Genomic DNA, 25601 nt, shown 5'->3' with positions numbered 1-25601 from the left:
TGCCGGGAAACAGCGCTTTCCAGGGAGCCCCATCCCCCGGGCCAGGGCAGAGAGGAGGCACAGGCTGCGGCAAGGTGAGAAACTCTGGAAAGTTTTTGTTTATTCACGTCAGAGAACACTCTGTACAAATAGGACAGGCAATTTTCTTTTCCTTGCAAAAAAAAAAAAAAAAAAAAAAAAAAGTATAAAAATAATCTTTATATATGAATCGAAAGTTCATTTGCAACTGTAAATTTTTCTCTAGGTATCCTTTTCGGGAGGTCTAACTGGTGGCGGGCGTGAACACTGGGAAGGAGGGCAAGGGCCAGGCAGTACATGAAGAGCTCGAGCTACACCAAAGCCATGGAGCCTTGTTAACACGCAGGACCGAGGGATTCCAGTCAGCTTCCATGTGGAGGGGGAAGGCTCAGGGACTGGCTGCATGCAGCTGGCAGTTCACGCCCCAGAGGGGTCTCACACCTCATCTGTCTTGCCAGCAGCAGCTGCCTGCTGCCAAAACAGCGTCCCATTGCTCCTCCCGAGTTCTTCGTGCTTTCCCCAAAGAGGCTGCTAGTGCTTTGTTCCTGCAGAAACAGTCCTTGTGGAGGAGTCCCACGCAGAGTGAGAGGGCCTGAGGAGCTGCTCCAGGGACACAGGTCCCAAGAACATACTCTTCTCACCTCTGCAGGCTCTTCATACTTTTCATCCCTTAGTGCTGGTGCTGCAGCTGTTGTGTGGGTCACAGGCAGTGAGCAGCTATGCAGAGAAATTAAACATCAGCTGTTTAAGTGGATGGCTGGAAGCTCCCTCTCTGCAGCAGCCAGCCATGGCTTGGCCTGGCTCTCTGTTTAGCAGTTTGCAGAGCAGGAAAGGCAGGACAGCTGCTTCCATGTGGTGGCAGGAAGATATGCAAAACTAAAGACACTCACAGGATCTGACCAAAACCCAAAGTTGGAGCTTGCAAAATACAACATAAATCCATCAGGACATTTTTACTCCAACTAAACTGCACAAGGTCCCAGCCTGGTACTAGCTGATGATCCTAAAGAACCCAACAGCAGAGTTTCTGTTACAAAGCAATGAAGAAAATCTTGCGGAAAAATGATGCAGAGAAAGCATCACAGTAGGTAAAGACCTGCCACAGGATCAGGAACTGGGAGTGTGGGTATGGGCACTAAGGGAGCAAATTCAAATACACAGAAAACCTGATCCTGAGAGAAAAAGGGGTAAAAAAAAAAGCTCACTATTTTGACAACACCTACATAACCTGTCACAGCAAAATACTATTGAATTGTAACTGCTTGGTCACCTTTCAGACAGTTGCAGGTTCAAGTGCAATGGTTGGAAAAACCCAGCTAATTGCAAATATGAGCGGGCTGTGATGTTCCTGGAGTACCTTACAGGCACCAGCTGGAGCAGTCTTATCCTTTCAAACACCTCTTCAGTCAGGCAAAACCAAAAATTAAAAACAAAACCATACTGGCACCTCTGCTTTAGCCCTGTAGAAACAGCACAGCTGCTGGACGAGGAGCTGAAGCCCCTGGGGCTGTGCATCAGCAGACTGGTGAAAGCAGATCCAACATTCCTGCTGATGCACCAGGAGGGAAAGGCTTAGTGCTCCTGGGTCCTACAAGGAGCGCTCAGCTCCTGAATCCCACTAGGAGGCACAGCTGGCTAAAAGAAAGTGCTTTTTGTAAAACATACTAGCTTGGTCGGAAGTCACTGAAAGAAACAGACACTTTGGTGCCCTTTCTTTTCCTCTCAATGCTTTTTGGAAATAAAAAAACCCCAATCCGAACCACTTACAGAAAGAAATCCAGCTAACAACCTCTGGGCTTGTGAACTGACCATGGTATTGGGGCTCCTTGTAGCAGCTGGTACCTAAGAGGTACAAAGTGCCTCTGGGAGTGCAGGAAAAACCAAGGCATGCAGATTGGAGGAAGCTCAGAGAGGCACGTGGGCAAACTGTGCAGGTGAACTGGGAACACTCAAAACACAGACCCTTTGAAGTGAGGCCCAGGATCCAGTGGAGAGACGCGGGGGGAAAGCTGCACATGCATCTTGCACGTGCATCAGAGGAAGAAGCAAACTATGGGGAGGTTCCCAGCCTGCAAGTCCACATCTCTTGGTTCTGAGTCCATTTGAGAGCATCTCTGAATTACTCGGCCTTCGAGCTCTAGCACAAAAGGAATCCAAAAATAGACACTTTCCAAAGAGTTACAAAACAGTCCGTGTTTGCAGGGCTCCCAGCCGCACTGAGAAGTCAGAGGTTGAGGACAGGCACATCAAAGAGGTCACAGACACCTTCACTCTCATCCAGGTTATAGATGTAGTCGTGGTCTCCAGGTGGAGGGGAGAGGCGGAGCAAGGGAGCAAACACTGGGGAAAGAGAAGGCCAGGGTTGGTTACAAAACTCAGCACTCTCACCCAGGTGAGAGCTGCCAACACCTCTGAGCAGCATAGCCACCCCACAGGAACAGTCTTTGAGGTCGCTTCAGTCAGCCTCACAAAACTGAAGAGACCCCTGGCTCCCATGCCTCTCTCAGGGGCTGGCAGAACAGCGAGAAATGAGTCTGTGTCCAGAGCCCAGAAAGGATGAGGGCAAGTTTGCAGTCATGAGGCTGCCAGCTGGGTAAAGCCACACAGCAAGGTCTTCCTCCCAGGGAGGACATACCATGAAAGGAGACTGAGACTCACCTTCAGATGACATCAGCTCTTCCAGCAGCTCAGAGTTCACACATTCTGGGGAAGAGACAAGCATGGTAGCAAAACAGTCTGCTCTCCTGGTCTGCCCCTGAGTAGTTCCCCACCCTTGTTATCCCTTCTCTGGCTAAGGCACAGCATGTGCAGCAGGCAGTGAAAGGAAGCTTGTGCTTAAAAGAGATAAAACCATGTAGTAGAAGTAATTCCAGCACAAAACACTATAGGAGAACTCCAGCTCCTGTAGCTTAGACTGCACAGCCTTAAAGTAGCTGCCAGCACCAGGGCAACATTACTGGAATCACACAAGGATGAGAGAGGCTGCATGGAGTATCCTGCAAGGACCATTCCTTTGAGCTCTGCAGTGCTGCTCTCTTCCAGTCCTGAGTTTTGCCTCTGTAGCTGTTGACTCTGTTTTGTCCTTTGCTCCTGGATTTTTTATCTTCCCCCTCCAAACCAGGAAGAATACTCCATAAAACCACACACTTTACCGTAGACAGCAAACAACTGCTTTACAATAGTGTCCACATAGCAACACAGTAGCATACTTTGGGTAAGTTCTTCTACACGGCTGGGACTTTGCAGCAGTTTATATCCCACACTGTGAATCAAACTTAGTCTTCAGATGTACCTAAACATCATCAGGACTTCATCCACTATCTGCAGCAGAGGTGCTGGGCAAGGAGGAAGGATGACTGCGGAGCCCAGGGCTAAGAACACGCAGACTGGAAACTCACACGTCTGTGTTTGGGTCTGTGGAGGTTTCTACCCAAAGGCAGCACATCCACAAAGCATCTGCTAGAGCACAGAACTAGGGACAGCTGTTGTACATGTCCTGTGACCACCACTGGAGTGCTTAGGTATACTTGGCCCTGCCTGGCTATGAGGCTACAAAGTATTCACCCAGCAGTGCAGAGAAATAAATGTACTGATAAAAAGTTTCCCAGTTTAGGTTTATGTCAGACCAAATTCCTTCACCTCTTCTGCCATTAACCCAGAGTCTGTCCCACCATTAGGCAGCAACCCACAGACATTCCTTGGGCAGAGTCAGAACTCCAAACACAAGTAACAGCATCTTCCTCCCCTACAGCTCCAAAATAACCAGCTCCTCCACCACCACCGAGAAGTATTTCAGAGAGAACACTGTCTCCCCAGATTATTTGCTTGGATTAGCCTTGGGCAGCTAAAGCTGAAACAAGACTTAGCATGGATTTTTCTTTTCCATATGGCTGACAAGCTGAAGGAGGAGCACGGGAAGGCTGAACATGGATTAGCATCAGCATCAGGACAGGAAAGCCCTTGCTGGTGCACTGCAGGCAAGATCTAACAGAGGTTGCTGGAAACACGGAGACAGAAAAATACATAAAGAAACCAGTAATTTTAAGAGTGCCTAACTACTCTTTAGTAGAGGGCCAGCAGCCACCAATGACCACAAGCACCTTACAAAACCACATCCACAAAATAATCCAAAAGGGAGCGAATCAAACAAATTGTCCCTTTTCTGTGGATAGATGGGCACAGAAAAAAGCTGTGGTCAGGGAATGAACGTACCTCTCATTGGATCAAACATCTCTGACAGCTCTTTGGGAAGTTCCAGTACTGCAAATACAACAAACCAGATGGTTTGGATCATTACGTGAAGAGTCTGAAATGCTTTACAGCAGAATCACCCACAAACCTACTGTGCTCCTTACACACCCAAATCATCTGGAAATTCTGCTCCCACACTCCGGATCAGATATTTCTGCTGCAATGACAAGCAACAAAACACTTGAGCTTGACTACTTTAAAATAAATTTGTAGGAGTCCTGGGACATGAACATGTTATCAGTCAGCAGCTGTGACTGTAAACCTCACCCAGTACACTGCCTTGATTATCTTGTGAAGGATGAGGACATGCCTTTGGAGAAGCACAGTGGTAAGATCTATGCACATCTAAGGCCTAATTCCACAACCAAAATGACTCCAGACAGCTCATGCTTCTCTGAGACACACCAGCAGCAGAAGTGGAAAAAGACTGTGTGAGCTGCATTTGAGTAAGATTTCTTCTAACCATAACCTAACCTCGAGTGTATTCTGCAGTGAAGTTGGACTTCCACATTCCAACAGTGTGGCTTACCTAGAGGATGCTTTTCTCTCCTTGGGCCAGCCTGCCATTTCCTGGCATAAAGCTCCAGGGTTCCTTTTTTAAAACACATCAAGGAGCTCCCCAAATATATACTGCAAAGTCACTAAGAACATAAGATCACTAAAGACAGATAAAGTGTTCTGAGCAAAGGAGGAAAAGGGAGACAAGAAATCTCCTAATACAGAAAACTCCCTGAGTTACAAAGGTGCTCTCAGTGGTGGCTGAAAATTCTGTAGCTTCACGCAGTCTCAAAAACAGAAAGGATTGAAAGGGAATAACCCTACATGTAACAGCAGAGATGTGTGTCATGTGGGTGTCCCTTGCAGATTTTCTGGCACTGATGTTGCAGAAAGCAGCAGGACACTAGACAAGACAGTCACCTTGTCACCATGTTTCCTGGCAGCCTCACAGGGAAATGCCTACCATCCTTTGCAGATCCTGGCTGACAGCAAAGGCAGAATGGGAGTTCAGCTCCTTCCTCCAGGCCCAGCAGCCTTTCCCTCACTCCCAGCAGCAGGATTTTGGAGCATCACATGAAACAAGCAGTATACTCACCTCCTGTGGGGTCGGGCTTGATGGGCTCAAAGGAGGTAGAGGTGCTGGGCAGGACAGAGCTGCTGTCCAGCGAGGCTGAGGACTGCAGCAGCTGCGTGTCCAATGGCGCTGGCTGGCCCTCAAAGTCACCACTGCCCTTGGACTCTGCTGCCGGGACATCACACTCTGGAACAGCCACAGACACACCCAGGAATGTCATCTCCCACTAGCCCCAAGGCAGTTGCTGCACAGACTCAGCCCTTGCTGGCAGTGCTGGCCAGGCAGTTGCACAGGGAGCAGCTTTCCTGCTTTCCTTTTCCTTCCTTTCCTCCAGGTCCATACTTGGACATATTTCCTGCTGATCAATGAACCTGCATGACCAGCTTCTCCCTTACAGGTGCTCCTATAGGCTGGCACTACCCACTGAAGCCAAGTGGCTGATCTCCCTGAGCACAACCAGTCCCACTAACCAAGGCCAAGGGAAGGGCAGCAGCAAAGGCAGTGATGCCCCTTTGCCAGGAGCTCTCAGCACTGCACATCCAGCAGTGCCAGCCCAAATGGCACCAAGGAACATACCCTCCTCTACCAGCCACCAGCCTGTTTATGCCTTCTATAGCTCCCTCTCACCTGTGCCTGCATTTTTCTGTGTGGGAGGGCCATGGTCCTGAGTGCTGGTGGGTGTTGGTGTGGAGGGCTGGGTGCTGCTGGGGACGGAGGCCTCCTGGAAATGGGCGAGTGGTGGGACTTGTGGTTTTGAGGGTGCAGCTGCCTGGCACTGAATGAGGTCTTCAGGGGGAGGGACAGGGAGTACAACAGGAGGAGAGCTCCAAGTATCTTTGTTTACTAAGAGAACATCAATGGGACCACTTGTGCTCTTCAGGTGGATCTGGTATTTCTTCTGTCCATTTAGGCCCTGAAAAAAATCAAAAGCAAAACACAGACATACATTAAACACCATTTTCAAAAGCAGATCAATTTTCCACAGGCAAAACATGCATGTACACAGACACACACACACAGACACACACATATAGCCCCTGCACTCTGCCCATGAATGTATCACTCACCTCAGGGACGGGAACCTCCAAACGTGTGCCGGATGGGGCTCGAATCACGAGGAGGGTGTCTCCTGTGAAAACAGAACCAGTCAGGGCTCCTGGGCACAAGCTGAGGAGCTCCTCCTCAACTCCCCCTCCCTTCTCCTGGCAATCCTCCATGGAAGGAAGACATCTATATCCCAAGTACATCATACAGTTCCTTATGTACCAACAGCCCAGGGAACAAAGAACCTGCAAAGTTTCTCCCTGCAACCCTGAAGTTTTTCAGCAGTGTCCTTATCAAGACTAATCCCTCTTTTCTTCACAAGATTTGGCTTAAATTCACTCTTAAGAACATCTGAATCCTAAGGGAAGTATCTTTCATTCTGCTGTCACAAGCTTTTAGATGTGAGTTAGAAACAAAAGAGCCACACTGCCAGTAGAGAGATGGGGTTGAAGCAGACTCCAAGCCAGGCTGCCAACCTCAGGCTGGTGTCCCAACACCTGAAACCAACACTGCCCAGTCTCTACTGGCCAGAGCTGCTTTAGTTGTACTGGACCCTCCACAGAGCCCAGCAAATTGTGGAGATGGATGCCAGGCTGACAGCATCCCTCCTTTCCAAGTTCTGCAGCTCCTTAAGACCTAATAACTCAACAGTCACAAGGAAACAGCTCCCAGCCCGTATCTGGGTTAAGAGAAACATGAACAGAGAAATACCAGAGCTGTGAATATCTGACATATTTAGATCAAGCAGCTTGCAGCTTTCACTTTGAGTATTTAAGCTTTAGTGTGGTTAATATTCACAATTCCCCAGTATTATGACTAAGCTTCACTTGGTAATTAACACAGAAGATCTCCAGAGTGATGAGATAGAGTGGACAGCAGAAAAGCACATCCCTTAATTTCAGGCAGGCAATTAAAAGTCAGATCAGCAAAAGGTAAAGAGATTAAAAATAACATGGGATTTGTCAATTGGATGGGACTAGTTTAACAAATCTACACTTAAGAAAAATGTAAAAGACATTAAAAATGCATAATAAAGCTCAAAGACACCAGCTCAAGCTGTAAGACCTGTTAAGAAAAATGTAAAAGACATTAAAAATGCATAATAAAGCTCAAAGACACCAGCTCAAGCTGTAAGACCTGTTAGTTTCAAAGACAGGTGCTGAGTTTGTATCTCCTTTGATAAATATATCCCAAATACTTGTACAAAAAGCACCCAGTAGGTTTCCACTTCCTTTTTGAATCTGCAAGTGCAAAATGCATCACAGCAACAGGTGGGGAAATAATGTTTCCCAGTCACTAAAAACTGTCTTACTTATATTCTTACTACTTTCTTTTTTAATCAATCCCTATTTGACAGGAGTCCAGGACATCTTGGAGCAAGCAAGTTCAATAGCAGTCAATTAGAAAAACCAGGAGCTGAAATTCAGCCTGCATCACAGTTCAAGAACACAAGAGGTCCACCAAAGAACCTCTGTAAGGCTCAGGTGTTTAGGAGAGGAGAAAGAGTCATGTAAGGCATATTCATACAGGAAAACTGGACAGGCAATGGAAAACCATGGATGAAGCCTCCATTCTAGAGGGAACTAACACCCACCCTCAGCAAGATCTAATCTCTGCATGTTTTGGTGAGGTCTGACCTCAGACACAAACCAGTTTACAAAAACCAGGTGCAATGAAATGCAAAACACTCAACCAGCCAAGCAATGAGCTGTCTGCTGGTCTCCAGTAAACTCTTCCAGACTGCTACCAGTGATCTGGCCCCCAGCACTGTCAAACTGAAAACACAATCCCTGCCCCCAAAAGTGCAGCTTCAACCAGAAGAAACAGTAAAGCCAAGGAGGTGGTGATGCAGCCATTACACCAGCAGGAACTTGGTGAACAAGGAAAGCACAAAGGCAGCAACAGCAAACAGAGGAGCTGATGAAGTGCAGCAAGAGAAAAGTGCTTGGAGGAGATAAGGAGAGTCAGACACAGGTGAGATTATGCATGGCTGGAGGCAGCCAGGATAAACAGCTTCAATCTCTGCAGCAACCCAGCAGATGCAGGTTGGCAGGTCAGGAGAGGTCAGGCACCCACTGGAGCAGAAAGGAGCTGTGATTCTGCACCACTACAGCTGGGAAGAGCAGTTCATGTCCTGAGGTTTCCCCACTGCATGCTGGCCACCAGGCATTAATCTGGTCTTACATTTATCATTAGAACTGGCAACAGAAGAAACAAAGACTCTTGTGGGTTTTCTTCCCTTTTGCCCAGAGACAGAACAAGAACTTTTGATGCAGCCCCCCTAACTTTAGGAATTAAAGGGCAGAGCAAGTGGTGCTTTCCCTTCTGTCCTCCACTGTCTCCTTTCTGCATTCTTGTTGACAAGGGAAATGATGTAGCTGAGGGACCACCTTTAATACTATTTCCCTGCTTACACCATGGTTTCTACTGCGCAATAAATTTTGTTTCCTGTCATTAGAACACTGTCCACCCAAGCCCTTAAAATTAAGTGCTTCTAACATAACACATATACATCCACTCAGTGAAACCCAGCAAGAATTCCTTAAGAGCAGCACCTCTATTATCTTAAGCACAAGTGAAAGATATGGCCAGTCCCCTCTAATGGAGACAAGAAAGCTACAACTCAGTGGTACACAAATCCAGGACAGCATCAGAACTGACATTACATTTCACTTGATGCTATTGGGCAGCCCATGGTCTGCTGCCCACTCTTTCTTAGAGAAAGAAGAGCAGCTGAGACAGACTGAAAGGCGTGCAGCATCACATCTTTCCAATGGAGCACCATCTCCTCACCTGTGAAGCACTTGCAGATATCTTCATGTGTCACATATGCTAATGTTCCCAAAGTTAAGGAGAAAGGCTGCAGCTTCCTGCACAGACAGAGAACTCAAAGGGCACCTGGTGTTTCCTTCCTGAGCAGAAGGAACACCATTCCCAGAAGGATCTCCATGCCACACTCTGAAGTGGTCTGCAGGTGAGGTCTGCAAGCTCCACGCCCGTCAGAGCTGACATCCTGAGATAGTTAAACCACAAGAGCTGCTCTGCACTCAAGAAAGTGGCACCTGTGACTCAGAAGGAAGCACTTCTCTCACTGTAGTAAACATTACTCTGTTTTTTACTGCCAAAAGCCAGAGGAGAAGCTGGATGCAGAGAAAAGCAGGTTTCCAGGCCAGACAGTTACCCTAATTTCAAACCAAGGTGCTCCTTTTGACCCTTTCAATGCAACTTCTCCAGCAGCAACAGGTCAGCACCCACAAGCCCTCATGTCTCTGCTTCCCAGCCCAGCAAGTCAACATGGAGACAGAGCCATCAGTTCACACAAAGGATATCGACTGTTCTGCATGTCTTCTGTAACATTTTTGATGCTCTGCTGAACCCACATCTTCTGCTGCTCCAGCTCCTGTTCCCGCTGCTCCAGGTCCTCAATGTCTGCCTTCAGCTCAATCAGTTTGTGAGCTATTTCACGTGTGTTGCAGCCAGGACCCACCCCCCTGAGTAAAGCAAAAATAGGTTAAATCAGCTTCCGGAGACACTCAGACCAACCCCAAAACCTCTGCTAGACTCTTATTCCCACCTGTGTCAAACATCAATGCCAGATTGCCTGGAAAGCCATGTCTGTACCTGCTCTAGATCCCCACCTGCCAGCACAGCAATGTTTGGTACATCTTTCTACTTCCCACAGTCTAGCAGGACTCTTCCCCACCTCCAGTGCCACGACAGGCATCTTTTCTAGCCCAAGGCAGTACAAATATTTAGTTTGTACCAAAATAACACCTTTGCTGTAACAGAAACACCATACATACTTCAGCTTTCCTCAATGTGCCATCAGTACAGCCCAGCTGAGGCAAGAGCATAGACCACTGAGGAACCTCCCTCTGCACAGGGCATTTTAATCCCACTGTCACTTAAACCTGCACTAGAAGGGACCTGTGAATGATTTAGACCATCTCTGCCACTCACTTCCACTGGATACTGTTCTTGGACTTCTTCTCAATCAACCCGATGCCTTCCAGGACATTCGTGATATCGTAGATCCGTCGCTTCTGTCGCACAGCCAAGGTATCTGCAGCCTGAAAAAGGTTAAGACACTTAATTCCAAACTCTCAGTCGTGTTTAGCTCCTTCCTGCCTGTAAGATTAGCTCCTGGCCAAGTACTTTGCTACCCATTTCATACCTCTCCTGTTCCAGCGCTTCAGGTTACCCAGACATGTTCTTGATCTCATATGACCGTGAGAAGTCACTCATTCTTCTTTTTTTCTTACCCCACAGCCGCCCCACTAAACACAAACCAAATTCCAGAAATCCTGCTTGCAGTGGATCCAAAAATCACCATTTTCCAGTAGCAAAGCAGTGCTAGTAAACAGAAGTTCAGCAGTCTAAAAATTCAGTGCTCTCTCAGGACAGACCTGGAGATGGGAAGGGGAATGCTGAGAGCTGTCTGTGCAACACTTCAGTGAAATCAACATTGACAAGACCTTTTTCTAAAGGTGAACTGATGCCACTTAACAAAGAACCAATATATTTTCAAGAGATTCCTCCGTTTGAAAGACATGATTCCACGTGGAGAGTAAACATGAGCAACCCTGGGGTTTTCCTGCTGGCTCACACAACCCTTTTCCCCTCAGGTTTCAGGACTCGAGGAATGGCACTGCTTCCACTACCACACAGCAACCTGGCACCAGTAAGAGTTAATGTGTGCACAGCCAGGACCAACAACACCAGTGGCAGTGCAGACAGGGCAGGTCAGCACAGGAACCATGTCCCTGTCACCCACCAGCAGCAGGCCACCAGGACTCTGGAGACCCTACACCACTACACAAACTATACAAATCACACTGACCAACATGAATCTGCTTAATAGACATTTGAAGCAGAAAGATACTGTCAAATCCAAAGAGACAATAATTTGGCACAGGCATGGAGCCAGGAAACTCCTCCAGCCCTGCATTATTGGGGCTTTCTGGCACTTGCCTGTCTCTCACACATGCCCACATAAGAGATGCTTATAAAAACCACAGCAAAGGAACTTCCCCTACAGGAAAGGCCAGAGATTAAGTACGGTACATGGCACAGTGTTACTTCCTCTAGGTGAAGATCTTAAAAATACAGAAGCAAGATGCATTCACAGAGCACTTCTCCACTGCCTAAAGGCATTGGGGACAACCTCTGGCAGGTGCCTCTGACCACACTCCCCCTCCTGGTGTGTGCCGGGAGGGTTAAGTGCCGTATGGACAGTTTCTACAGGTATGTGTTTCTGTAGATGTCTGAGGCTTTGCAGGGCCGGATCATTATGGTGCAGTGATCAAATGCAGGGCAAGAAGACAGAAGAGAACAGGGCGGTCAAACGGTTCTGCAGCTGAAGCACACAAACACCTGCAATGTCTGGCAAAGTCCTGGGGAAAGAAGAGTGCCTGGGACAACCCGATGGGGTGGGGAGAAGGGCTGGGAAGGAGGAGCAGGAGGGGCCAATGCAGAGCCCTCTGTGCACCGCCGGCAGCTCTGCCGCACCCCTAGGGACCCCGCTTTCCGTGCACTTAGAAACAGAGGATCAGTACGGCTGGAAAAGCCCTTCAGGATCATCGATCCCAACCACTAAACCATGTCCCTAAGCGCCATATCCACAAGCCTTTTGACCAGGGACTCCACCGCAGCCCATTCCACCAGCGCTAACCACTCCTGCCGTGAAGAAATTTTTCCTGGAATCCGATCTAACCACCTGCTGCACCGGGGGCTGCCATGTCCCCGTTCTCCGTGCCCAAACCCGCTCCAGCCGCCGGAGGGCCGATCCCGCCGGAGCCCCGCTCTGCCGGCGGCCGCTCCCTCCGAGCCCACCCCCGGGGCGGCGCAGCCCGAGCCCCCCGCCGCCTGCGCCCGCACCAGCTTGAGGTCGAGCACGCCGTCCTTGGCCTCCTGCAGCAGCGACACGAACTTGGTGGTCAGCAGCCCCAGGCTCTTCTCGTGCCGGCTGGGCGCTCCCGCAGCCGCGCTGCCACCCCCGGGGGGCTGCGCCCCGCACTCCGCCATCTGCCCGCCGCCGCCGCCGGCTCCGGGGCCGCGCATCCGCTTCCGGGCCGCGGGGCTCCCCGGGAACCTCCGGGGCGGGGACGGCGCCGGGGCGGGGACGGGGACTCCCCCCGCCGCCTCCCGGGGCGGGGTGGTGTTCCGCTGTGCTCCCGGTGTTCGGTCAGCCCATCGGTTTGGGGGTCCCCCGGGTAAACCCCGGGTGCGTTCATCCCCTCGCCGTTCTGCCGTGCCAAAGTCAAACTCCCGCCCCGTGGTACCGAAGCCAAACCTCAGTCATGTACCCAGCTCTCACCGCCCGGGTGACAGGGGCGGTTTGCTGCTCCAGCACGCCCGGTGCCGGGGGAATCCTCCAGCCTGTGCCCGGGGAAGGCAGTGTGTGGCAGGGACACATCTCCAGGTCCACCCGCAGCCACGGAGGGTGGTCCATCCCCATGTTCTCGGCTGCGGATCAGGCTGACACAGCGCAGCCCTTCGTGGTGGATCCAGCCTCGAGTGGGCTCGCACTGTGGATGGGCTGGGATCTGACACCGCGCTGTCCTCCAGCCAGGGTGGGTGCGAAGGGCAGCACTGCGGGCACGGACAGGTCTGAGTCCGGAGAGCAGGGCGAGCCGGTGAGGGAGACAGGGTGTGATCTACAGGACGAGAGGAAATGGCCTCAAATTGAGTCAGGAGAGGGTTAGATTGGCTATTAGGGGAAATTTCTTCATTAAGAGGATGGTCAGGCACTGGAAAATGTTGCCCAGGGCAGTGGTGAAGTCACCATCCCTGGGTATGTTAAAAAGGCGTGTGGATGCTTCACTTAGGAACATGGTTTAGTGCTGGGCTTGGCAGTTAAGGGCTGGTACTCGATGATTTTAGAGGACTTTTCCTCTAAGCGACCCTTTGATTCCGTGATTTCTACTCCGCAGAGCTCCGGCTGTCGCGGTGCCTTCCCGTGTCCCCCCTCCCCTCCGCCCCCCGTTCCTGACGTCCTGAGCGCGGCTGCGGGAACACAATGAGGCCCTGAGGAGCGCGGCTGCTCCTGCTCCGGCTGAGGAAACGGCAGCCGGCTTCCTCCGCAGCCCTGCCCTGGCCCCGCGCTCCGCACAGCCTGCACACCATGGGCATGTCTGCGGGGGACGAGCGCGCCGCCAGCCCCAGAGGTAACGGGATGATGCGCCCCGGGAGCCGGCGAGCTGGGCAGGGAAGGGATGCTGCTGCTTGCAGCACATTTTGGGGATTCCCCTGCCCTTTGCCTCACCACTCCCTCCACCCTCCTGGACCTTTTCCCTGTGCCGGGGCTGGTGTCTGGTGTCCTTGCGGGGTGGCAGCCTGGCTGTGCTTTCTGATGGTGATACCTGCGCCGGGGCAGCGCTGCTCAGCGCACATTTTATCCTCAAAGCTGCTGTCCTGCTCCGTAATCTCTTGGTCCCCAAGGTTGCCAGTGGCTCCTCAGCAGAGCAGGAGCCTGGCTTGGCACTGGGTGACAGCCCCGCGCGGCTGCAGGGAGTGGCTGGGGATGGGATGGGATGGGATGGGATGGGATGGGATGGGATGGGATGGGATGGGATGGGATGGGATGGGATGGGATGGGATGGGATGGGATGGGATGGGATGGGATGGGGGAATGATGAAATCAGGCACTGGGGACTGGGGATGGCATGTGATAACTGTGCTGGTTCTCAGCCCTCCCGTGTGGCCAGGAGCTCTTTGGCATGGCTTTGGACGCTATGTCAAGGGGGACACAGCTGCGTGGGTGCTTTGGGAAGACGAGGAGTCTCCAGTCCTCACCTCAGCCTGGCTCTCCTTCCTGCCAGAGCTGCCTCTCCCCATCCCTCCTGCTGACTCACTGAGGGAGTCTCAACCTCACTGACAGCTTCCCAAGTGGCATCAGACCCCCTCAGACAACCCAGCATTGTGTTTGGGGGAGCAGCCTGGGGATAATCTGAGCTGGCAGGTTGAGTCACAGCACCCCAGAGCAGCCTTCTTGCTGCCATAGCCGCTGTGACAACCCCGACCCGTGGTGGTGGCAACTTGGGGCGTCCATGAGGAAGGACCCTCTTGGTGCCATGCTGCCCAGCTTCCCACGTCCGTGTGTGCTTGGAAGTCCACTGGCGGCGAGCTTCCTGCCTCTGGCCTCAGGGGCCCTTCCTGCCCCTCTTGGTTGCGCTCACTGACCCCTGGCTTCATCCCCAGACGAGGAGTGGCCGGAAGCAGAGAAGGCTGAGAAGCTGGCGAGAGGAGCCGCTCTGAAATGGGCTTCAGGAGTGTTTTACCGCTCCGAAAAACTGGAGGGGCTCGGGCATTACCGGAGACGAGAGACGCAGAGGAACAGCTCCATCCAGTCCCGGCTGAAGGTGTGTGTTTGCCCATCCCATGGACATTTGCAGCCACACCCCCTCCTCAGGCAGGGATACCAGCCAGGGTCCGCTCTTGCCCCATGTATCCTCCGTATGTCCTCTTTTGGCAAAATCTTTTCCTTTGACTGGTGCTTGGAGGGTGAAGTACAATTACTGGGGGGTGGGAGAAGACCCTCTTCACCCTCTGTCTTACCCCAGGCAGTGCCTGAAGTGTTAAAAGGAATCTTCTGTGTCTCTGACCATCCTTCAAAATAGAACACCAAGAGGGTTCAGCACATTCCATATGCAGGACTCAGCTCACCCCATCACTGCCCTGTCCCAGTCCCAAAGGCTGCCCTGCCCCGCGGCTGGAGGAGGCACAGAGCTCCAACCTGCCCCTGCCTGTGGGTCTCCACAGGAAAAACTCCATCTCTACACATTTGTAAGGGCTATCCCAGTCCCCCTGCAGACCACCCTCCTCACCCACCTCCTCTTCTGCATGACCCAAAGAATTATTAATCTCAGGACTGAATCAGTCTGAGCACCACAACTTTCTCCTGATAGTTTTAGAGATGGTTTATCCTGACTGTATGAATTATCTTGGAGGCCTCAGTGAAAGCAACTTGCTGCTGGTGATTCTTGGCACCAGGAGCAGAGTTAAATGAGTGGATAGGGCATGGAGCTGTGTTAGTGCCACTGCACTGGAAAAGATGGCACTCCATTTGGAAGGAGGGTTTATGCGGCCACTGAGGTCCTTCATGCCTTGGGGGCCATGCTTCTTTGTAGAAACAAAGTAATGCTTTAAAAATGAGACATCTGATTACTGTTTACCCTGCACCTTATGGGGCTGGGAGAGTGCCTGCAACACAGATCATGCAGGGCTGGGGCAAACAGTGTGGAGTCCTCCTGCCTTCTGGAGCTGCTCCACTGCCCCTCCATCCTTTTCTGCTCCCCAGTCAACTGTCCAGTCCTACCTGGAGGGAGTAAGTGCAGGGCTGGAGCAGCTGCGGTCGGCGGCCCAGGAGGTGCAGAGCGTGTGCCAGGACCTGGGGGCTGCACGGTGGGCCCTGCTCGACAGCGCAGACCACTTCCAGGGCCTCCAGCAGATGAGGCAGCTGATGGAGGAGCATGTGCAGCTGGCCTCAGTGGTCCAGGTGCTGCCCCAGATCTTCTCGGGTAAGGCACCGGCCCAGTCCTGCTCAGTTTGGGCTGGAAAGCACTGGGCAAAAACTCAGTCCAGCTGTGGGCTCCGTGCAGGGCTGGTGGTGAAGCCTGAGCAGGTCGCTCAGGCTTTGCCAGCTGGGCGAACGGAGATATCCCTGCTTCCCAGGGCCTGATCCAGTGGTGTTCCCAGAGCCCCAGACCTTTCCCCTCACCATCTCCTTGATAACCTGCATGTATGTCCCTGGTGCAAACTCCTTCATTTCCACACTCAGTGCTGGCATCTCTCCTCCCTCTCCCACAGTCCACGAGGTTTTTTCCCATATCCTGCAGCTGCTCCGTGGGCAGCACCTCTTGGAGGCCCACGTGGAGCTCATGATGGTGGAGCAACTCCGGGATGACATCCTCTCCCAGCTGCACCTCCGCGGGCTCTCCAGTGCCCAGGCAACTGTGCTGTCCTACTTCAGTGGGCTGCAGGAGCTCAACGAGAGCCTGGCCAAGCAGCTGTGGGACATTGTGGGCAGCAGCCTGCGGCTGGTGCGCGAGGACCCCGTTCTCTTTGTCACTGCTGTGCGGATCATCGAGCGGGAGGAGAAAATAGATGACACTCTGCTCTTGGAGGCCACCTTCCTGCCCCCTGGCCGCCCAAAGGGCTGGAGGCAGAAGTTCTACCAGGTCCTCCAGGACACCATGACAGGAGCTCGTTTCCATGCTCCCCGCATGGATGCTGAGGGGCCAGGGCTGGCCAAGCACCTGGCAGCGCTGCAGAAGGACATCGTGTCTGAGCTGCGTGTGGTGAAGGACCTGATGGTCCAGTGTGTCCCAGCTCACTACAACATCCTCAGTGTCTGCACTGCCACCTACCACCAGGCCCTCAGCAGCCACATCCAGGAGATCCTGCGGGAGGACCTGGACAAACAGGGACTCTTCCTCCTCCTGGAGTGGGCGCTCCGTGTATACCACAGGTCAGCACCAACCCCAGCAGCACCCCAACCAAGCAGGGGATGCTGTGGGGAGCTGGGTTGTTCACCAGCTCATGGATGGGTTGGGAGAATGTCTCTGGCTGTCAGGGGATGATGACTAGGAGGGCAGAGGGACAGGTGGGAACTCCTGGAAAACAGACCTTCCCAGCCCTGCCCCACCTCTGCCCTCCAGCCCAGAGATGATGGGTCACCCTGACCTCCTCCCAGAAGTGGATGTTTCTGCTCTGGATCCCTTGATGTCCTCTGAGCTTGTGGATCAGACAGAGAGGAGATATGTGATGAAAGTCAAGGTGAGTGAATGGGATGGGAACCCAGTGACTTCCACTGAGCAAGCATCTGCTCTGGCAGCAGCTGCAGACCATGAGCCTGGGATGAGGCCCAGGACTCGCTGCTGTGCTGTGATTGGCCTCAAGGGAGGCTTCTTGGGCTACCTGTGGTGGGTGTCCATCCTGCAGGCTAGCGTGGTTGAGTGGATGCAGAGGACCCTGGACGTGGAGTTCAAGGAATGGTTCAAGGAAGAGGAACCTGAGACAGACCATCAGGGCTTCTTCCAGTCAGCCTTGCCTGCCATTGTCATGCAGGTGGGACCCCAAGAACATGGGTACAGATGGGGCATGCCATGCTGAGACCTCCCAAAAAGGAGTCCATGGCCTGCAGGCTCTCCCTGAATCACCTCCACTTTCTTCTACTGCTGCAGATGCTGAATGAGAACATCCAGGTGGCTTCCTTGATCACCAACTCTCTGCAGCAGAAGATCTACAATATGGCCTTGGAGGAGCTGGAGGCATTTCTGGGCCGGTCAGTGGAGCCACTCACACCCCTGTCCACCCTCACAGACCCTGGGGCCATGGCCAGGCATCACAGGCTGGTGGTGGAGATCTGCTGTGGGGCACCCAATGCTCATCCAGGTCACAGAAGGCTCAGCAGCCTGTCTGCCCGTGGGGCTGCTGTCTCAGCCTTTGGGGGCATCAGCTCTCAGGCCCTGCTGCCCCAAGTGCTTGTCTGCTGAGCCCTCCCAAGGGGATCCAGAACGGGTCCCACTGTCCCACCCTGCCCAATGACCTGTCACTCTCCAACCTGGTGGCAGGATCTGAAGGGAGCCAAGTGAGCTAGGAGGGTAGTGGGAGGTCCGTGTGTCCCCAGGAGTGTGCCAGGGCCAGGTGTCTGTGGTGGGACACTGGGGCTCTGCGTGCCCGTGACAGTGCCTCGCTGTGTTGCAGCCTGCGGGAAGCGCTGGTGCAGTGCGGGAAGGAGCACCAGCAGGACAGGGCTGTTCCCAAGTACTACATCTCCCACCTGCTGGCTGTGCTCAACAACAACCTGGCTCTCAGGTAACCTGCACCAGCCCCTGGTAGCCCTTGTAGCAACACCCACCCCCATCCCCCCTGGGGCCAGTGTTCCCACTATGCTTCCCAGGCTACCCTCTCTTCTCTCTCCCAGCAATTCTGTCTCCTCCCTGCACCCTGACACTGCCTGCAGAGAAGTCCCTGCATCCCTCCAGGCTGCTCTAGACAGGATGCAGAAGAAAGCCACCCAGCTACTGCTGGAGGAGCTGCTCCTGGACCTGCAGGTATGTTGGTCCAGCACCTGAGGCTGACAGGGCTGCAATAAAGCTGAACCCAGCAAGAACAGCTCTACTGCAACACCCCAGGCCTGAGTTTATTCCTGCCCAGGGTCCCTGTCTCTGTACCCTGCTATCACTCTGCAGACATCTCTGCCAGCCTGTCCCCCAGACCCTGATAAACCACCCAATGTCTGTTGCCAGCAGCACCACCCTGTATCGCTGGGGCAGATGGCTCATGGCCCCCAAATCACTAACGGACAGAGACCAGGGGCCACAACCCCCCCAGCATCCTCATGCTCCTTCTCCTGGTTGTTCCATGGCAGAAAACCAGCTGGAGAGCAGCAAAGTCTGTGTGGAGGATACAAATCCATGTGCAACTGCCCAAGTCGTTTCCTGCTAGTGTAGCCAAATTTAGCTTTCCTGGAGTCTGAACCAAAAACCTGGAATAATTAACGACATTACTATTTAGGGCTTGAATGCCATGAAAACAAAGGAAGAGCCAAAGGATGAAGACCTTGCAGGCAGCAGTGGCCCCAGCAGAGAAAGGAGTGTGTGCCTGCAAGCAGGAAGACAGGCAAGGACAGCAGGGCAGGAGCAGGAAATCAGAAAACATGTTATGTCTACTCAAGGGAAGTGGAGAGGAGTGGAAATTAAAAATACAACCACAGCAAGACAGGCCAAATGCAAGTGTGTGAGGAGTAGCTCGCTGCCCACACCTCAGGTGCACATCATGACCCAGATAAAGCCCCAAAATGAGGCTCTTAGGGTGTCAGAGAGGGACGGACCCAGTGTTTCCATAATTTCCTAACCTTAACCACTCTGCTGTTTTTACACTGCGTTTTGACAGCTCAATCTAAAAACATCTGCCTGCTGTTTTTACATTGAGTTTTGCCTGGCAGCAGGGGCTTGGGGCTTTGCAAGGCAAAGTGGCCGTGGTGCCAGGCAGCAGCTGTGGGTGTTGTGCTGCCCTGAGCTGGCAGCTCTGCCATGATGCCGGGCACAGACACTGCTGCTCTGCTCCCTCCAGCCCCTCTGCCTGCAGCTGCCTTCCCGAAAGTGGCTCTCGGGGTCCCAGCTGGTCGGCAGCATGTGTGAAGTCATTGACAAGTATGCAAAGGACTTCTCCCGCGTCAGGAAACCCGTGTTCACGGTACCTCCTTCTGCTGCTTGTCTGTGGGACAGGGGGGCTGGGCAGAGGGGCCGTGCTGGGGTGCAGGGTGCTGGGAATGCTGGAGAGTTCTCTGGAGCAGCCCAGAGAGCACTGCCACACGGAGATGTTCAGGGCTTCCCCCAAATCCAGCTGTTTTCTCTGTCCCTTCGGTCAGGGGGCATCCCAGGAGATTGTTCCCATGGCTTGGTGTTGTATCAGCCCTTTTTCCCTGGGGGATGGGGTCCGGACACCCAGGCGATGCCAGCGCTAACAGCTGTCCCCTGCCCAGCTCCTGCTGGCGGAGAGCGAGCTGCTGGTGGCGAACCAGTACCTGCGGGCACTGCTGCAGAGGAGGATGGTGTGCAAGAGCCGGGAGGAGCGGGGCCAGCTGTGCCACCGCCTGCTGCAGGACGCCACGCAGCTCCGGGAGCTCTTCTGCAGCCTGGTGAGAGCGGCGGGGAGCGGGGCTGCGCCACGGGCAGGGAGCAGCACCTCGTCCTCTGCTCCCGCCTGCCCACGAATGGGGCTGTTACACTTGGGTGGTTGTGAGGCCAGTGTGGGAGGAACTGGCTGCATTAGGGACTCTGGGGACCATCAGGCTGCCCATGGGTGGGACATGCTGAGTGGGAAGGCACCAGCTGCAGGGGTTTAGTTCCCCAGGTGGGCACTGAGGAGGCAGCTGTCTCCTCCTCAGGGTCTCACACCTGGCTGCTTTCCCTCCCAGGGCCTGGACCGGAGCCAGCAGAGCCTGGAGGCTGTGTTTGCCTTGAGGGAGCTGATAAGCCTCAAAGACCCAGCACTACTCAGCCTGGAGGTGCTGGGCTTCATCACCAAGTACCCCGATGTCAGGTAAGGTATCCCTGCAGGAGGGGATAGGTGTGAACCTGCCCAGGAGAGCCAGTCTTGGGCTGCATCCTGTGAGGTGACACAGCAGGGTAGAAACTTGAGCCTTTACTCCCTTCTCCCTGAGGTTTCCTTTTCCCATGCTCCAGATTTGATGGGTTCTTGAAAAGTCCCAAGGGCAAAGGGGTAAAGAGAACAGCAGTTCTGCTGTGGCATTTGGACATCCATATTTGGTGGCCAAACAAACTGTGAAAAGTGACGAAACACCAAATTGGAAATATCCAAAACAAATTCAAAAGATTTGGGGGGATTGTTTCCAAGAAAATGCTGCTTTGCCTGGTGCAAAGCACCAGTTTTCCCCTGGCCTTGGCTTCCCTGGCTCGGGGGAGGTTTGCAGGACAGGAGCAGTGCCCAGGCTCACCCCTGGCTCTCTGCCCAGCGATGAGCACGTCTCCACCTTGCTGGACATCCGCGGGGACGTCTCCAGGGAAGTGCGGCACGTGGTGCTGGAAATGATGGCTCAGCACCCCCAGCTCCTGCCCGAGGGCTACCGGCCCATCTTCAGCACCATCCTGGTCCCTGTGCAGGAGCTGCCCTTCTGCCTTCGCAAGGGCAAGTGTGCCTGACCCTGCCTGGGCTGGGGGCCATGGGGGCAGCTCTGCGGCTCTGCGTGGTGGAATGGAGGTGACATGTGGCAGCCCCTACACACAGCACCTTGTCCTGTGTTGGGGACAGTCTGGATAAAGGCCATCCTCCTCTGGTCTTGCCCCATAAGAAGATTGTGCCCTGCAAGCACCAGTCCTGGGGGAAATCCAGCCTGTAGCTATTTTGCTGGCCTACTGGGACAGTGACTGAGAGCTGCTCAGCCCCACTGCCTGCAGGAGAAAGAAGAGTTGCAGAATGGACAGGAGTCTGCAGCTGGGGCAATTCACATCTCCACGGGGCTGCAGGGATGTTTGGGTTTGCCCAAATCTCCAGACAGTCCCCTGAGCCATGGAGGCTGTTACCATTCCAACTCTGAGGCAGACTGGAGCCTTGGTGGGACCAGGCTGGCAGGAGGGTTTCAGCCATGGGAGCTCCTCTGGGCTCAGCCAGGTTGAGTGTTGCTGCTCCACCAGGCTGGGTCCTGCATGGCTGGTGGGGAGCAGCTGAGCCAGCTCATCATGGTTCATGGGTGCTGAGAAGAGCACAAGGTGGTCTCCACACTGGACAGTGCCATCAGCCCTATCCCTGCCTGCACTAAGGGACAGCTCTGAGTTCCTGCTGACCTGCAAGACTCCTGGCTCTGGCTCATGTGCCAGCATCCAAGGCAGGACTGGAGTTGGAGGCTCTCAAGCTGCAAGGAGAGGGTGGTTGTGCCTGGTGTGTTGTCCTGCTCCAAGGTTCCTCTGTGATGGGCAGCACCACTCTGAGCACTGGCTCTCCCTCCATCCTCTGCTGCTGCCCAGCCCCTGGCATCTCCTCCAGGTGCCATATGAAGATCAGGAGCAGTCTGTCTCTCTGCCTATACCCTTGTGCCCAGCCCCTGCAGTGCCCTGGCTGACCTCCATGCTCTGCCATGCTTCCCACCCTGGGATGGGCCACATCCCACTGCCCTTGCATGGTACCACTGCTGGAAATAAAGGCCTAAGCTCTGCACCTGCTCACCAGTGTCCAGGTTCTGCTCCCTGGGGGGTCAGGGCAGGGATCAGGGTGTGTGGGTGGCACAGAGAGGGAGAGCTCCATCCCCATGTTCAGCATCACCCCAGACCTGGCTCCCTGCACCCAGGAGATCACCCAGGACACAGGGGATGATGCAGACACTACATACCCCATTGTCCAGGACAGAGGGGTCTGAGTGCTCCCTAGCCTTGGGTCACGTGGCTGCAGTGCTAGAGGGATGCTCAGAGAAGGGCTCAACCTCAGCTTGGGGAGGTGCCCACTGTCCTCCCTGGGGCTCATGGTATGCTTGCCCAACTGGCTCCAGCTCCCACCTGCCTGGGAAGGTACCTGCCCTCCCCACCTGCCCCTGCTGGCTCTGGGACTTGTTTACCTGCACCATGGACATGAGTGGCCCTGAGCCCTGGGAACATCCAGCTGGGACCAGCTCTGGTCGAGGCCAGGAGTTCATGGCCATGTGGAAAAACACCTCTAGTCCCAATGGATCTGAAACAAGTCTGAGCACAGGATGACTCCCACCCCAGGCACTGGTGCTCATCCCAGCATGTCCAGCCCCACTGCTACCCCAGCTGTGTGCCCACAGCCAGCCCCCTGTGCCCTCCATCACAGCCCTGTGGTGCTCTCCTGCTCCAGCTCCACAGGCTGCAGTCAGAACTAACACAACTCATGGCAGCAAAAGCCCAAGGTCCCCAGGTGTTTTCTGACAGTACCTTCCCATGTCCCTGTTTACTTGTGGTACAGTGTGTACCCGTCACTGCTGCTCCCAGCTGACACAAGGCCACAGGGACCCTTAACCTGAGCAGCTGAGCCACGTGGCTCTCTGGCTGCTATAAAGCTGCTGGTCCCCAGGGGTTCAGCCTATCTCCTTTCAGGATGGCGTTCCTGTGGGTAGTTGCCTGTCTGGCCCTTGCCAGCGCCGTCTCAGGTAAGTGCTGCCATGGGTGTGGGAAGGTGCTCGGGGTGCAGCAGGATGCCTTGGAGGGTGACACAGAGTCACCCACACCAGCACAGGCAGCACCCAGAGGAGTCCTGAGCTTTTGGGTCACCTCTGTGCCTCTCCTGCAGGCTGCGGGGTGCCCGCCATCAGTCCCTCACTGTCCTACAACGAGAGGATTGTCAATGGGCAGAACGCTGTGCCCGGCTCATGGCCCTGGCAGGTGTCCCTGCAGGTACAGCACCATCCTGCTCCCTGGGCCCTGCCCTAAGCACTGGCACGACCAGCTGGGTGCCACAGCTGGGCACCAGGGGGACCTCTGCCTGTCCCCAGCTTGGGGGTGTTCAGCCTGACCAGCCCCAGCTCCTCTTCCCTCTTCCCTCCCCAGACCCGTACAGGATCCCACTTCTGCGGTGGCTCCTTGATCAACCAGTACTGGGTCGTCACAGCTGCCCACTGCAACTTCAAGTAAGGAGCGATGCCTGGCCAGCCTCACTGGTGCCACTGGCAGGGCCAGGGGCTCGGAGCGTGCTGGGCATCTCTGAGTGGCACTCAAAGGCCTGAGTAGCCCAGGGCTTCCTCCCCAGTTGTCCCCATGGTGGCTTCCCTTGGGTTCCTCACACCCGTGGCTGCCCCAGTGCTGCTGCCACCTGCAGTGCTGGCTGGACACTGCCCCTGACTCCCTCTTACCTCTCGCAGCCCGCTCTCCCACGTTGTTGTCCTCGGGGAATACAGCCTGGCTTCCAGCTCTGAGGCCGTCCAAGTGAAGACCGTGTCCAGGGTGAGCCGGGCGGGCGCGCTCCGGGGTCGGGGCTGTGGCTTGGTGCTGCGGCTGCTCCCTCAGGGCAGGCACCAATGCTGGGCTGCATCCCTCTGCAGGCCATCACCAACCCCGGCTGGAACCCCAACACCATGAACAACGACATCACCCTGCTGAGGCTGTCCACGCCCGCCCAGCTGGGAGCCCGTGTGAACACCATCTGCCTGGCCCCTGCCAACCTGGTCCTGCCCAGCAACGCCTGGGCTGTCACCACCGGCTGGGGACGCACCAACCCCAACTGTACGTAACTGTACGAGGGCTGGCTGTAGCTGTGAGTGTGTGCCAGTGTGCCCACGGCTGCAGGTGTGTGCTCAGGGGCTGGGTGTGTGTGTAACCCAGGGATGACTGTGCACAGGCACAAGCCTGCCTCTTCTCAGGGCTGCCTGCACCCGGCAATCCTGGGGAAGAAGGGGTTTGTTGGCACAGAGAAGGAAGGCTCTTTGTATGGCAGTGGAAGCTTGTCCAGGGCACCTGTGTGCCCTCCAGGAGACCCACAATGAGGTGATCTAATGGTGCTTCTTTCCCCTAGCCCAAGCCTTGGCAACAGTCCTGCAGCAGGTGTCCGTGCCCCTGATCTCCCAGAGCCAGTGCAAGCAGTACTGGGGCAATGCCATCACCAGCGCCATGATCTGTGCTGGTGGCAATGGTGCCACCTCCTGCCAGGTAAGGAGCCAAGCTCCTGCTGCTCAGCGTGGGTGGAGGAGGACATGTGAGGTCTTGCTGAGCTCCCACTGCATCACAGAAGGGTGGAGGAGCAGGGTACATGGGGTCTTGTCTCATGGAGCCAGATATTTAAGCTACAGCGTAGGGGACTGGGTGGCTGGGCTGGCAGGGACCAGTTTGGAGCATGTGCCAGGAGCACTAAGCAGGAATCTTCTCTGCAGGGTGACTCTGGTGGACCTCTGGTGTACCAGACTTCGAATGGCTGGACCCTCATTGGCATTGTGTCCTGGGGAACCTCCAACTGCAACATCAACACTCCGGCCATGTACACTCGCGTCAGCCAGTTCCGTAACTGGATCGACGCCATCGTCGCTCAGGGATAAATCTGTGGCCAGTGTGATCCCTTCACTGGGATTAATAAAGTACTAGTATTTGCTTGTGTCAAGCACTGCCTCTGGCTCCTTTCTTCTCATGATGCAGAGCAGGGTGGAAGACACATGGAGGAGCCTGGGGACCCTGTGCTTCTCTCCTGAGCACCAGCACTTCCCAGAGCTGGAGCTTGGTGTCCCCCTGGGACCCAGGGGGAGCTGCCAAACTGTCAGGATGCTCAGGGCTGGCTGTGGCTCAAGGGCTGCTCACAGGGTCTTCAAGCACACCCTGGCACCAACTCAGGCAGTGCTGAAGGTTGGGAGAATGGTCCTCCCACTGGCCCAGGTGTGAGTGCCAGCAGGGAAGGGACTGTGGAGCTGCAGCTCAGCACTGCTGAAAGCACTCAGAAAGGACTGCTCAGCTTGCAGTGGAATGTGGGTGTTGGGGGTGCACAGGAACCTAAAGGACCCCTCCCTGCAGTTTAAAGCCATGACTTGTGCAGCAGCTGGGAACACAGAGCTGAAAGGGAGAAGTGCCACAGGCAGTTCCAGCTCCTGGGGAAGGTGGGACAGCTGGAGAACAGCACACTGCTTCACACCTGCAGATCTGCCACCCAACAGCAGGAAACTGAAGGCTATTGCAAAGGAAAATTTGAAGCTGAAAACAAATTTCAAGGCCAGGTGACAGGGTTTTTGAGACAATGGCTGGTGGGAAAAAAAAAAAAAAAA

The 25601-nt window shown here is 54.3% G+C and overlaps 3 protein-coding genes across 4 annotated transcripts; 2 read left to right on the top strand and 1 right to left on the bottom strand.

The window, feature by feature from the left end:
- Positions 1-75: 75 nt before the first annotated feature.
- On the bottom strand, positions 76-12445 carry E2F4 (E2F transcription factor 4). 2 transcript variants are annotated; one of them, XM_056500424.1, is made up of 10 exons: positions 12263-12445; positions 10346-10455; positions 9715-9876; positions 9179-9222; positions 6409-6470; positions 5969-6254; positions 5363-5527; positions 4231-4278; positions 2677-2721; positions 76-2358 (listed from the first exon to the last, which is right to left on the bottom strand). In XM_056500424.1, exons 1-10 carry the CDS (start codon positions 12443-12445, stop codon positions 2243-2245), a joined length of 1221 nt encoding a protein of 406 aa, XP_056356399.1. In that variant the 3' UTR covers positions 76-2242. The 2 variants fall into 2 exon arrangements, with proteins under 2 accessions (XP_056356399.1, XP_056356400.1); XM_056500425.1 differs by lacking the exon at positions 4231-4278 and having other exon boundaries at positions 12263-12429.
- A 117-nt stretch (positions 12446-12562) lies between these two features.
- On the top strand, positions 12563-22073 carry EXOC3L1 (exocyst complex component 3 like 1). Its single transcript, XM_056501006.1, has 13 exons — positions 12563-13551; positions 14585-14745; positions 15684-15903; positions 16193-16853; positions 17044-17161; positions 17327-17452; positions 17569-17669; positions 18092-18202; positions 18312-18441; positions 19463-19585; positions 19875-20030; positions 20310-20434; positions 20868-22073. The coding sequence occupies exons 1-13, from the start codon at positions 13509-13511 to the stop codon at positions 21052-21054; spliced, it is 2262 nt and encodes a 753-aa protein (XP_056356981.1). The 5' UTR covers positions 12563-13508; the 3' UTR covers positions 21055-22073.
- Positions 22074-22904: 831 nt separating this feature from the next.
- CTRL (chymotrypsin like) lies at positions 22905-24949 on the top strand. The gene is made up of 7 exons (XM_056500618.1): positions 22905-23012; positions 23153-23256; positions 23410-23489; positions 23721-23802; positions 23901-24081; positions 24371-24504; positions 24726-24949. Exons 1-7 carry the CDS (start codon positions 22961-22963, stop codon positions 24885-24887), a joined length of 795 nt encoding a protein of 264 aa, XP_056356593.1. The 5' UTR covers positions 22905-22960; the 3' UTR covers positions 24888-24949.
- Positions 24950-25601: the final 652 nt, after the last annotated feature.

The sequence above is a fragment of the Oenanthe melanoleuca genome, chromosome 11 (genome assembly GCF_029582105.1).
Source record: "Oenanthe melanoleuca isolate GR-GAL-2019-014 chromosome 11, OMel1.0, whole genome shotgun sequence".
NCBI classification, from domain to species: Eukaryota; Metazoa; Chordata; class Aves; order Passeriformes; family Muscicapidae; genus Oenanthe; species Oenanthe melanoleuca.
Note: the sequence above shows the minus strand (reverse complement) of the source record. Positions and strands in the feature narration are given on the sequence as shown.